The 13,600-nt window shown below is 62.1% G+C and overlaps 1 protein-coding gene across 2 annotated transcripts in view; it reads right to left on the reverse strand.

Moving 5' to 3' along the window:
- Positions 1-12,539, reverse strand: part of ITPR3 (inositol 1,4,5-trisphosphate receptor type 3) — a 35,991-nt gene extending 23,452 nt beyond the window's left edge. For both annotated transcript variants that reach the window (XM_082069391.1, XM_082069390.1), the window contains exons 1-7: positions 12,234-12,539; positions 7,044-7,114; positions 3,764-3,885; positions 1,590-1,676; positions 1,280-1,438; positions 1,091-1,189; positions 902-985 (exon numbers count right to left, since the gene is read on the reverse strand). In XM_082069391.1, coding sequence (XP_081925517.1) covers positions 902-985; positions 1,091-1,189; positions 1,280-1,438; positions 1,590-1,676; positions 3,764-3,885; positions 7,044-7,114; positions 12,234-12,322 — 711 coding nt within the window. In that variant the 5' untranslated portion in view covers positions 12,323-12,539. The remainder of the gene's footprint in view (positions 1-901; positions 986-1,090; positions 1,190-1,279; positions 1,439-1,589; positions 1,677-3,763; positions 3,886-7,043; positions 7,115-12,233) is intronic.
- Between the last annotated feature and the right edge of the window lie 1,061 nt (positions 12,540-13,600).

The raw sequence follows: 13,600 nt of genomic DNA on the forward strand, positions 1-13,600 counted from the left end.
GACCCGGGGACAGCGAGACCCGGGGACAGCGAGTCCCGGGGACGTGGCTCCCGCTGTGACCCCCGCAGAGGGGCCGGGGTTCCCTCTGTATGTGTCCCAGAGCACAGCTCAGCTCCCAACCACGGCACCATGACCTCTCCCAGTCCCACCCACCCGAGCTGTGCTAAAACCTGCCCCTGGCAGCACAGCCGCTCGTCTGAACCCCGGGCACCCTGCACGCGCCCCCCGCGCTCCCCAGTGCCATCGCTCCCCTCACTAATGCACGTCCCTTCTCTCTGCTCCCCCTCCCCGGGCTGCAAGACAGGTGCAAACCCAGCGTCTTCCATCCCTGGAGCGGGCAGAGGCTCCGCTCCCCAATGTGTTTAAGGCATTAAGGCCCCGGGAGGGGGACGCGGTGGCTGCGGGAAGCCGCGGATAAGTGCGGCGCCTGGGGACGAGGGGCTGCGAGATCAGAACAATCAATATCCACCCAGCTGCTTCCTGGAGGACCTCAGCCCCGAACAATAGCTCCGCAGGGAGAGTTCCTTTCCCAGGCACCAGCCAGCCCTGCGCGCAGCTTCAGCCGCTGAAACCCATCCCCGCAGCCAGGAGCCGCTGCTGGCACGACGTGTGCCTCTGACTGTCCTCCAGAGCCAGTTTAATACAAGGCAGAGGGTAATTTCATGCCCCCATAGGCACCTGCTGCCAGGGGATACTAAAATTCCCACATTTAACTTGCTGTTAAGTTCTCCAAGTGATGAATTCTCCCAGCAATTAAGGCCCTCTGGGCAGGATCTCTCCTCTGCCCTTGTCACAAGGCCAAAGGGCTGTTCACACGTCCTGTCCCTGCAGGGGACGGGGACGGGTCCCCAGAGCCCACCGTGTCCTGGGCAGCCGGCAGCGGCCAAACCTCCTTCCTCACCCCTTTCAGCACTTCCTCCATGTGGTCACAGAACTGCATGAAAAGGTTGATTTTCCAGCTGGTGTTACAATTGACTGAGTTCACCTGAGGAGCAAGAGAACGCCGTCGTGATCCCCGGGACAACAGAAAAAGGAAGAAAAAGGAAAAAAACCACAGGCAAGCCCCAAAAGCAGCCCAGCCGCCCCGTACCTCCTTGCAGCCGGCGTTGTCAGCCAGCTCGTAGTTGCTGGCGTGCAGCGGCTGCCCGGCGTTCACGGGGTTCAGGATGACTTTGTCTCCCACGACTACCTGGGGAGCAGAGCGGGCGGGGAGCAGCGGGTGAGGGCGGCGCCGCTTTCTGCACTTGGGCATTTAGGGGCTTTTCCGCCCCGCGCTCACGTTATCTCCGTTGCTCCTCAGCTTCCAGAAGGGCTGGATGAAGAGCCAGGATCCCTCGTTGCCGGTGGCATCCAGCGTCACCCGCATGGCGTTCTTCTCGAGCAGGGCTGGCAGCCGCTTGTTCACCGTCAGGTACTTGTTGCTCTTCATGTGGAGGAGCTGGAAAGGCAAATACTGGGGTGAGCTGGGGCGGGTCAGTCTCCTGAGGTCCCCAGGAGGGATCCCATGAGCCCCTTCCCAGCAGCTGCCTGACCCCCATGTGCTGGCTCTATGCATCTCCCCCCAAAACGCATCGGCCGAGCGCCCGTACCTGTATGACGCTGCCATATTTCACCACGTCCCCGTGCACCTTCTTGTTCTCTGTCTCGTTCTGCTTCTGCTCCATCTGGGCTGCATGCTGAACACCAAAAGGAGAAGAACTGGGTGTAGGAGCACCCTCGGCTATGGGGGGGGTGGGACAGGCTGATGGATCCGCATCCCCCTGGGTCCCGTCCGGACCTGCTGCGGTGGGTGCAGCAGCCAAGATGCCCCAAGAGTGAATCCTCAGCACCACCTGCAGCCCCTCTCTCCAAAACCACAGACATTTTCCATGCGGTGGCTCTGGCAGTCGAAGGGGTGATGATGACGTGTGCAGAGCAAGGCAGGAATTTGCTCGTTTGGCAGATTTCTCTGGGAATGGCGAGGGTGCGCCAGCGGCTCCGGCGCCAGCACAGCCCGGGCAGCGCCAGCCCAGAGCTCCCCCGCGGCCGGGACGGGGGCAGCGGCGAGGGATGGAGCTGGGAGAGCATCTGCCCTTCCCTGTCCTGCTTTCACCCCCTTTCCCGTCCTGCTTTCACCCCTTTCACTGGAAGGCAGAGGAACTGGGAAACACGCTGGAATCACAGCTCCGCACTGGGAGGAGGGGCGGCCGGTCCACGAGTGCCCGAGCAGGCGATGCCGGCGCTCTGAACGCGCCTCCATGAGTTATGGCAGGACAAACCCTCTGCTTTTTTGAAGGTTGCTGCCACCTCAGCTAACTCCCCATCCCCATGCAGCTCTGGGTGTCACCCGGGGACGTGAGCCCGGTGGCGGTGGCTGCTGCCATCAGGAAAACAAACCTGCAGCCAAGACATCCCACGCTGATGCAGAGCTGGGAGCTTAACAACAACCCCACGGAGCAACACGGCTCCGGCAAGAGCTCCGGCACCGCGGCGTGTCCTACATCTGCGGCCAGATCTGAGCTCCTCCCTCGTCGACAGCCCACGGGGCCAGGAGTGGAACCGACTGCCCCCAGCGCACGAGCCCACGGGGCTGCTGTTCCCAGCCTGTCCCTGGGATGGGATGGGACGGGTCTGTCCCCACACCGGGACAGGGCGGCAGGGACACACAGGGCTGGGCAGCCCGGGCGCTGGCAGCACCGACATTAGTCAGTCGAGAAAACACCGAGAATTACACCCGCTTAAAAACAACAGCACAAGGGCACAAGCTCAGAACAGCGACCGCGGGCATCGCGGACGGCTGGGCAGGGATTCTCTCCTTGAGACCTGGCTGCTTCTACCTCAGAAAATTATCTTTTCTTAATCTTCTATTATAACTTTTCTATTTTATTGTATTTTCAGGCTGCGGGAGGCGCTGACGGAGCCCGGCCCAGAGCCCGCAGTGCCCGGGGCCACGGCTGCGCCTTGCAGAGCCGCGTCCTGCCCGGCTCCGGATGCGACGGAGCGTCTGCCAAAAGGGCAACACCGGGAGCAGCGGAAAGGAGCGAGGAAATGACAGGATCTCTTTAAGACAAATCTTAACCGAGGTGCAATCAATCAGGCTCAGAAATGAGCCTCTCTGTCCAGTCGTGGCCAGTACAGCTGTGGATGTTACAAGTCACAGTCTAACTGGAGGAGGAAAATGGTGTTTCCATGTGCCAGTGACCACGTACATGGACACGGCGGGAGGCACCGACCCTGTCCCGGCACCTCCGGCCCAAGCGGGGCTGCCCTGTCCAGACACCGAATCAGATTCGCTCCCCAAAGGCAAAACTGGGGAACCTGTGGGGCCGGGGCTGGAAGCCTGACGAGATGATTTAGTGAATCTCTTTCTGAGCCTCGTTTTTATGAATCATCCTCGGGGCCTCGCCAGCTGTCTGAGGCGATTATGCAATGTTTAACATGGGCCTTTTCCAAACCCCATGGAAGTCAACAGGAGCCTTTCTCCTCCGCAGCCTTTCGGAGCAGGTCCTGGCCGCAGCAGCTCCCTGTGTGCCTGGCACCGTGTGCCACGGCTAACGAGGAGCTGATGGCTACAGGAGCCACTCCACTAGAAACGATGGGGAGGGGAGGGCAGTGGGAGCAGAGACAACAGAGCTGAGCAGAGGGACACCCTGGGCACAGCGAAACCCAGGACAGCCACGTGCAGGCTGTTTGCTGAGGAGCAAGCACAGCGGGAATTGCACAGGGAGAGGTTTGGGCAGCACTACCCACCGGCGCGTGGGGACGGTCCCTCGAGCCTGCTCACCTGCAGCTTCTGCAGCAGCACCACGTCCGCGATCTTCTCCTTGTCCTGCTTGGTTTGCTTGGCCTTCCAGTACTGCTTCTGCGCGGAGTAGCGGTTCATGGGGCAGACTTTGAAGAGGCAATCTGGGAGGAGAGGGAGCCAAGGACGAGGCTGAAGCAGCCATAGGGTCGCCAGCCACCAGTGTGTCCCCAGTGGGGCCACCGTCACCGGGAGAAGGTCCTCCCAGCTAACAGCAACCCCATCTGCTGCTGGGGGGCCAGGGGAGACAGAGCTGGGACTGGGGAAGAGTCACGTCCCCTTGTATTTGCTGCTGGATTAGTTTCAAATCGGGGTGAATAATGAGTCCAGGAGTGACTCCACTTCTTGGACTCGCGATCAGAAGCGCTCCCATCGGAAACGGCCGCGCAATTCGGGAAGGGAAACTTCAGGGGGAGAACAGTCCTGAGGAAGGCCAGCTGTGGAGCAGAGCATCCCGCGGGAGGCGGTGCTGAGACCGGGACGGCAGCAGGACCGCGGGTTGTGGCTCCGTGGTGGCTGTGCCACCGGGAACCTCAACCACCAGCGCTGCAGGCCATGAGCAACCACTCCGAAAATCTGTGTGTCCACAGCCCCATCGCAAGCCCTAAAAGAAACATTGCAAGCCTCCCCAAAGACTTGCAGCCTATCTGTGTTCTGCAGATCGCCCCAATCTGCCTGGTTTTCCCCAGGCTGCTGTGGTTGGGATGGGGTTGGAACGCGCAGACACCCGGGTCCCGGCTCTGGGACCTGCAGCACGAGAGCAGATGTGCTGGACAAGGGGCACCCGCACCCCCAGACCTCACTGGGGCTGGAAGCTCATGGGGCGAGGGCAGGAGGGGCTCTGGATCGCCCAGCTGTGCCTGAAATAGCAGCCCAGAAACTTCAGGCACAAAAGGCAAGGAAAAAACCATCACTTCCATCTCTGGCCCCGGTCCCGCGGCGCTGGCAAGCGCGTATTTATTTACCTGGGAGTGACGAACAAACAGGCGCAGAGCACAGTTCTCACCGGCTCGGGCTGCTGGGCAGAGGCCAAGTTTCACATTTCGTTTTGCAGGCCTGTTTGCTAACGGCACGTCCCGTGCCAAAGAGGCCGTGACGCCGGGATTTTAATCAGGGACTAAGTGGAGCTGCTGCAATGCCTGGCTGCCCGCTCCCACCACCTCGGAGCGGGGCTGCCCTGCTCCTGGGCCACCTGCAGCACCTTACATCGTTTTCATTAAATTGCTAATTAGCCTGCAAAAGGACCTGGTAGAAAGCAGAAACTAGGGGGGAGTTAAAAAACCCCACAACATAGCTATTAAGAGATAGGTGCAAATTAAACCCCTGGCTCCAACACGCCCTGCCCGGAGGGGCTGCCTGACATCCCGTTTTGCAAGGAGGGAAACTGAGGCATGGAGTTGTTTGCACACGGAAGGTCTCCAGCAACGCCTGCATTGGAAGCTGGAGGTTTCGGAGCCCAGGCCTAAGCACGGACAATTTTCCTGCAAGATGGATGGGTTTGGCATTTGCAAAAAGCCATTTGGACCTGACTCCAGGAATTGCAGAATCATTTTGGTCAGAAGAGACCCCCGAGACCTCTGAGCCCAAGAAAAATGGCCCAGTTTGGCCACCGGGAAGCTGAGCGTGACCCGCGTGCACCCCAGCGCAGCGCAGGATGAGGGCAGGGTCCGGCCACAGGATACGGGGACGGCAACAGCACATGAAAATCCTCTCAAGCCTCCCGCTGCCGCGGCAGGGAAACAGCGGCAGCCCGTTGTTTGTGGCTCCCTCGCGGCGATAGCTATCGAGAAGGCAGACCGCTACTTTTCCGGCCATTAAAACAAGCGCCTGGATATCCTGATAGGGTCTGCATGGAGCAGGGCTGAGTCTAGACTAAACCTGCGCCTGGAAAAGAGATTCAACACCCGCCCATGGCCAGACAGGGCGGCTGCTGGGCCGGGGCTGCCCACCCAGCCCCAGGTGAAACCCGGCCCAGCTGGAGCGGGACGGCTCCCCAGCCTGTGCAGGGACCCCGGGAAGCTGTTGGATGGCTCATTAATCAGCCCCATGTACAAACGAATGGCAACGGCACCCATGGAGAGGCAGGTCGCTGCTCTGGGACCCCATGGGGAAGGGTGCCTGCACAGCGCCCTGCTGCGGGATGCTGGATCCACCCCGAGAAAGAGGTGGAGGCACAAAGCAAGGCGGGAACCAATGCTTTAAAAGATTTTTATAAAAGGGACCCTGAAATGGCAGTAGCTGGGATGGAAAGAAGGGCTGCGCTAAGCCAGCCCCCAAATCCAACAGTCCCTGTTTCTGGGAAGTTCTCTGTGCGTACAGCACAGCTCTGTGTCCCCCCGGCCGTGTGCCCCGTGCCCTCGCCCCCGGCCGCTCCTCGGGACGCAGCCCTTCCCGCGTGCCCGGCGCCGCGCAGCCAGCGCAACACCCGCCTTCCCGAGCGGGCGCCGGAGCGCAGAGACGTGACCCTGGGGCCCAAGCTCGAGGCCACCTCCCTGGGCAGCCCCAGGGCCTGCAGAACGGGGAGGCAGGATCTGCTGTTCCCTGTGGCCTGTCCTGGCTTTTCCAGACCATTTACGCATCTCAGGAGCCGCCCCGGCTTCCACTGACTCATCCTCCTTTCCGCCCGGACCTGGCCCGGCCGCCGGCTCCTGCCGGCTCCTGCCCGCTCCTCTCCCAAGCGGGAAATAACGAGCGTGGCCCTGAGCGCCGGAGGAGACGACGCAGCCCAAAACGTGACGGCCAAGGACAGATCAGGATTTACCATCTCTCCCTAAATCCTGCCTGTCTTGTAAATGGGTGGCTTAATCCTCCGGCTCCCTCTGAGGTGCAGCCAAGCACAGCAGATGTAATTAGTGCTCGCCTTGAAATAGCTTGCCTGTTGCAACTGTCCCTCTGTCTGTCCCCTCCTGTCCCTGGCTCCGGGCAGGCAGACACCCGGCTGGCAGCATCCCTTGGGACGCAGCTGGGATGGTCGGAGGCTGGTTCTGGCCACCCCTGCCCCTTAGGCCTGGGCTAAGGGGTCCCAAGGACCGTCCTACCATGGAGGTGGTTCCAATAAATGCAGAAATACCCCAGAGGCAAACAGAGGAGGGTGGGGGTTTGGCCAAGCCACAGCAACAAGTGTCCGGAGGCAGCCCAAGATCCCTCCGGGCTGCTCTGCACATGGCACCTGGGACCCCGCTCCCTGACCCGGGTGCTGGGGACCAGCACTGTCCCCGTGGCTGCTCACGGCAGCGATGGAGCCGTCCGGCCCCAGCCTCACCTCGGAACTTCTTGGGCGGGTTGTCCAGGTCCCCGGCGGCCGGCTCCACCACGCACCGATCATCCACCAGCCTGCGGGGACACAGGGAGCAAAGGGTGTCAGTGACACAGGACACGGAGCGGCTTTGCCACAAACCACAGCACCGCGAGGGCAGGCGCCGCCAGCACCTGGCCCAACGCGACAACAAAGCTGTGTCTCCTGTTTCCCATCATTTGTTCACTATAAATATTTAGCACGACAACACTCGGCCCCTGGAGGAGCGGCCGTTGCTGTGGCTCGCTCCAGACTCATCGCCCCTCATTCGCCACCACTCGCCATTTCTTTCACGTGCATTTTTCATCCCAGTCCCTTGGGGCAAACAGTGGCAGATACAAATTGGCAGCCAAGAAACACGGAGCTTTGTGTCAGACGCGCTCCTGGGGCCTTTGCTCGGTGACCCATGCGCGAGGCTCAGACGCCGGGTCCTGCCTTTCCCAGCCCCCCCTGAGCCGAATCCCCCGGCCGGCACGGCCCACCGGCTGCGCTGGATCTCACTGCTCATCTGGCAAAACGTGATGAGTTCAACTTGGATTCAGTGGTTCCCCTTCTGCGCCTGGGAGCTCACGCCACCAGGACACGGAGGGTGTAGCTGCTGCAGATGGAGCTGGCAGGGCCCCCCCAAACCCAGTTATTAATTATTATCTGATTGGAGGTGGCGGCTCTGCCCATCAGATGCAAAGGGCTGTTTGTCTCCTCGCCACCCACCTCCTTGTTTTCCCAGCATTGAGCAAAATCCTCCGGGTTGGGCCAAGGACTGATTTCAGGATGGAGGGGATGTTACTTTCTGAAGTCACCGAGAACAGTGAAGTACGACCTGGCATGAGGTTCTGCTCAGCCCCCAAATGCAGCGGGACGAGCACCAGCCGAGGGGCTCACAGCACCGGGGCCACCCAGAGCTCGTCTGCACGGCCCAGAGGCTTCCAAGGAAGCTCCTGTGAGACAGGCTGCACCCGCTCGCCCGCTTTCTCCCAGCCCTGGGAAGCGAAGCAGCCAGAGAAACTGCGCTCTGCCCCGGGCGAGGAAGTGAGGAGCGTGTCCCCACCTGCGGAGGCTGAACTGAAGCAGCCGGGGAGCGTGCGGGCGGTGCAGGAATGTACCCAGGGCGCCATCCCGGGCGGGAGCAGCATCGCGGGGACAGCTCTGTCCCTGGCACCTGGGCAGGCGCAGCCTGGAGAAACGAGGTGTGTGCACATGGCAAAGGGCCCCGCGGAGCCCATGCTGTCCCCTCCGCTCCCAAAGGACTCTTGACCCCCCCAACAAACCAAAGAGCCAAAGCGTCGCTGCAGATGGACACACTGCGCTGCAAAGAGCTGGCAAAAGAGACACGCATCCCGTTTGCAGATGCAGCCTCCTTCCCCAGCCCAGCCCGGCTCCGGAGGAGGGGGAAATGCCTTTCCATAGCTCGGCAGAGAGGAATTTGGCCTCCATGCTGATGGAGCAGGACCCGGGGTGCTCCGAACACCCAACGCTGCTGCTGCCCCCCCAGCTCCCTGCAAAGCTCCCGGGGGCTGGGGGAGATTAACCTCACACTTCAAATAAAGAGAGAAAAGCAATTTCTCTAATGCTTTCGGTAGCAGCAGAAGCTTAAAAACAACTAACAATGACCCACAGGAGATATGCAAAGCCCCAGCCCAGCCCCAGTGTCACATGCAGGTGGTTTTGGTTTCTATTACTATTATTTGTATGGGGACAGGGAGGAAGAAACACGTTCGATGCGCCTGGGAGCAAAGACCCCCAGGGCTGAGCCCTCCCAAGCCCCGGGTCAGGCTCAGGGTGCGAAGCACTGACCCAGCTACCCCAGCGCCGACAAAAGCAAAGGGCTCTATGCATCTGTGCACTTTAAAAACTGAAAATCCTCCATCGTCATGGCAAGTGGGCTCCGAGGAAGCGCCTGAGCTGTGTGGCCCATTTTCAGCACCAAAGCAAAGGGCGCAGGAGCCTCCCCCGGCGGCAGCTCTGCCCAGCACTCGCCCAGCGCTTCCCGCGCCCAGCGCCACCGCTCTGCCCCGCGGACACGAGACAGCGACCTGGCGGCCTGGAGCCTTCAGCACTTCATGATGGCAAGGCAGCTCCAGCATCTTTAATCCTAGCATTACACGCTCTGCAGGAATGCAAAGTGTTATTTCTATTAAACTGATACTCCAGACTAACATTCTTCAGTTAAAAATTGCTGAAAATAAGAGGATTCTGACAGGGTGGACATGAGTCACCTGGGTGACTGCTGGGGCCAGGATGCACTTCCAGTAATAACCCGCATTATCTCGGCGGGCCGGGGCAAGTCGAAGCTCCCTCTGCTATTAGAGCAGCGGGCACTCGCTGCACGCCGAGCTGCGGGGGGGACACCGGGCACACAGAGGGCGGGTTTCACTGCTCAGGTGTTAATGAGAAAACAGGCTGTTGGTGTCCAAGCACCTGGAGGAAGCTCCAGAGCAAACCAGCAGGCTGGATGCACTGATGAAAACTTCACGCTTTGCTTTCCCAAATTACCCCCCGGCAGCAGGAGGGGCCGGATCCTGCGCATCCCGAGCCGCCGCCGCAGCCCCGCGGAGCGCGGGCGAGCATCTGCTCAGCTTTAACACGCACTCAGGCAGCGGTTCCAGCGGGGCTTTCTGCGAGCTTCCAAACATCGAGCACAAAGTGATTCCCTGGCCCGGGGCCAAGGCGGAGCCTTCGCCGGAGGTCAGGGGAACAGCAGCTGGCCCAGCAGCGCGATCCGCGGCGCTCGGACACCCCGAGCCGCCCCGGGGACGGCAGCCAGCTGGGGCTGACGTGGAGCCGCCGCTCAGCAACGCCACCCTGGGCTGGGGAACGGGAGACAACCTTCCTTGGGTGCGCGGGGAGCTCCGGTACTCGTGGTCCGGGGGGGCGCAGGCAAGGAGCGCTCGGGGAGGAGGGGAACCCCAGCCCAGGCAGGAACACCCACCACAGAGCCCGTCCATCCCTGGCGGTGAGGAGGAGAGCTCGCTGCCGGGCACAGGGCTGGGTCAGCCCCTCCGGCTCGGGGCGCCTATGGGCACTGAGCCGCAGGGAGGAACACAAACCAAGGGAGCAAACACAGGGCAGCCACAAAAATGCAGCTTTTCCCCGCTGCCCCAGCCCAGGAGGAGGAAGCCGCTCTCGGCCTTGCGTGCAGAGATGGGTTCGTCCTGCCCCAGGGGCGCTGGAGTTACCCTTTAACCAGCTGCACTTCCCTGAACGGCTCCGCCCTGCAAATCCACCTGCAGCCACCGCTGCAGCTACCTGAGCTGCTATTTCACCTTACACAGCACGGCCACCCTCAGCCCAGCTCCCCCATGCGCTGGGGTGCTGGCACAGGGATGTCACACCACCGGCCCATTGGGTGCACCCCTTAATGTGACACTTGTCACCAGCACCTGGAGACACTCCACAGCACCCCACTGTAGACCCCCAGTGACCCCACACCAAAACCAGCCCCTCTGCGAGGAAGGATGGAGCGAAGGGCTCCTGGCAGGGTGCTCAGCTGGGCACACAGCGCCCAGCGCGGGGCGGGCAGAGCTGTTTGCCTTGCAAATGAGCTGAATAAGGTCCAGAGCTGCGGCAGGAGGGCTAGAGAAGTGAGTCACCCAGTCCTTTATCGCAGGAGTGATTTAAGGTGTGGTTGGGTCTGCCAGGTCGCAGGGCACAAGGGAACGATTTCAGAGGGCGGGAAACAACCTGGAGAAAGCAGAACCCCAGCAAAGTGGGGCTGTGCAGCAAAAAACGTGCTGGGGCCTGGGAGAGGAGGCTCTCCAAGCAAGCCCAGCTTTTCAGGTGCTTATAAGTAAGTCTAGAGAAGCACCTGGCAAAAAGGGGGACTTGGGGTCAGAGCTACAAAGGGATCGGAGCTCTAAAGAGTCTCAACACCTCTTAATTCAGCTCCTGGTGAGCCATTGGGACGTGCCGCATGGGCTAATAGCCAGTGCTGGTGCTGCCTGGGGACGCGCCGGCACCGGGACACCGGGCCAGCGCCAAGGAGACCTCTCCAGAGAGGACAGTGGGGATGTCCCCCCACCCTTCCAGGGGGCTGGGCACAGAGAGGCTGCATCCTGCACGTGCAGGACCCACTGCCCAGCACCATAGAATTGCACACGCAGGGATTTTGTGCCCGGGTCTGCACCCTTTTGCTCCCAGCCGTACCATTTCTGGGCAGCATCCCACAGCTGACTGCAGGAAGGCTTCGGTGGCCATTAACCCAGCGGCTGCATGTACCCCGCGGTGGGTGCACGAACACGTGTAGGCGAAGGTATGTACATCTCCGGTTATACATAGGCATGTGGGAGCAAGTGCATTCATCGCAGATTATAGAGCCGGGCAGCTCCTGCCCCAGGAATCCCATCCAAGTCAGCATTCCTGCCTGAGCTCAGCCTCTCCTACACGCAGCGTGGGGCAGGCGCGCTGGCACAGACCCACGTCCACCCGCGCGGGGCTGCGGACACGGTTTGGGTCCCTGCTTTGGGGTAAGGACAAAACCCCCCTGGCCCAGCCAGAGCCCTCGCACGGCAGGACGCGGCTGCTTCCCTGGCTGCAGGGCAAACGCTCCTGGGAGCAGGCAGCCAGCGCACGGGGCAGGGGAGCGCTGCAGTCCCGGCCTGGCTCTGCGTGAGCAGCACTGCTGGCTTGCACAGAAACAGAGGGGACAGGGGACAGGTCCCTGAGCTCTCCGCTCATCTCCCCATGTCAGGCTGCGAGATTCCCATCCCACGCAAACAAGTGCAGGAGGCTTTGAAGAGTTGGCTCAGCCTGGACCTGGCCGTGCCCTGGTCCCCCCAGCCCTAAGCGTCACTTGGTGGCCATGGGCACCCAGTGTTGGTGACCCTGCAGGGATTTCAGGGTGTGTGGGACCCCCAGGAGGGACAGTGGGAGCCACCGCTGCCTGTCCTGGGGAGCGGCAGCCTCCAGCCTCACCGGACAGGGCGGACAGGGCTGGAAGCATTTAATGTCCCCTGTGTCCCAGCAGGGATCCCGGCTGCCCAAGTCATCCCGTCCCCAGCAGCACTTGGAGCTGGAGCAGAGCCCGGAGCCCAGCCTGCCCTCCCTCCGGCACCCACGCCCGCTGCAGCACCCAGAGCCCTCCAGCCCCTTTTCCCAGCGGGCTCGGGCTCAGCACCGCTTTCCTGCCCCGGCCGGCAGACACGGGGGCATCTCACTCACCCCAAAGTGCTGATGAAGCCATTGACGGAGCCCTCGGCGTACAGGGAGACGATGTCCCCGATGTGCAGGAAACTGGACATCTCATTCATGGTTGCCCTGGCCCCGGCCCAGCGCCGTTCCTGCCCAAGTCACCTTCCCGTGCCGAAATCCCGCATGGGGAGCGGGGCTGCGGGAAACCCTGCTGGGGGGTCACCCCGGCGGGCGCGGCGGGAGCGGGACGGCAGCGACGGCCCCGCACAACTTCACATGTGCCGAGCGGGGAGGGAGCCCGGGCAGCCGGGAGGAGGAGGAAGAGGAGGAGGAGGGAAGGTGGGGGGATGAAAATCAATTAGAGGTTTGCATGAGATCTGTCCGGCTGTCCGTGGCTCCGTCCCTGCCCAGCTCTCTACCTGCAGCCAATGGAGAGCGATCAGGAAGTCCCGCTCCGACAAGCATGCAAATAGTGCTGGCCTGGGAGGGGAACCGCGGCTGCCGGGGTGAGGGGGGTGCCCAAAAAGAGGCCCCACCCTCCGCTCCCCGCCTCCCGCCTCGGGGCGCTGGGGGGGCCGCGCACCCCGGTCCCCTCCGACGGCCCCGGCCGGGGACACGGACTCACCCGGAGCCGCCACCGCTCCCGGGGCTCCCCCCGTCCCGCGCAGCCCCCGGGTGCCGGGTCCCTGCGCCCCAGGCCGGACAGAGCCCCCTGGCCGCCCCCTCGGGGTCTCTCCAACTTGCCGGAAAGGCACCGGGGGCGCGGGGGGGCTCCCCGCAGCCACACGTGCCGTCCAGCAGCAAAAGCAAGTGGCCGACGCAGCCGGGATGTGTCTGCTCCCCCTGCACCTTCCTGCGGCGGCAGGGGGAACCCGAGGCCCCCTGCTCCCCAAACCAGCCCCTGTCCCACCGAGCCCCCTCCAGGACCCCGCAGCCCAGGTCCTGCTCTTGCCATTTGCTTCATCCCCTTCCTCACTCAGACACCAGGGGCCACAGCTCTCTGTCCCCGCTCCTGCGCCCCAGCACGTCCCCCAGCCTGGGGCAGTCACGGGGATCCCGCACCTGCACCCAGTGCCCAACACAGCTGCAACCAACCCACCCATCACCACGGGAGCCGTGAGCAGGAAGGAGCCCCCAGCCCCTGCAGCCCCCCCAGTCCCTGCAGCCCAGGAGGAGCCTTTCCACAGTCACCCCAACACCACAGGGCTGGACAAGCAGCTCTGGGCTCCCAGTATCACAGGTGGAAAGGACCACATCCTCAGAGCATCTTCTGGACAGCACAAGTGCCCTAGTTCCTCACTTTAATTAAAACTTGCCTGCTGTAAAAACAATATCAGCAGGGGAAGCATGATGCTTTCCTCATTTATTTCCCTTCTGTCCTCCTTTCTTGCAAACAA

This window comes from Streptopelia decaocto (assembly GCF_964273445.1).
Source record: "Streptopelia decaocto genome assembly, chromosome: 19".
Taxonomy (NCBI): Eukaryota; Metazoa; Chordata; class Aves; order Columbiformes; family Columbidae; genus Streptopelia; species Streptopelia decaocto.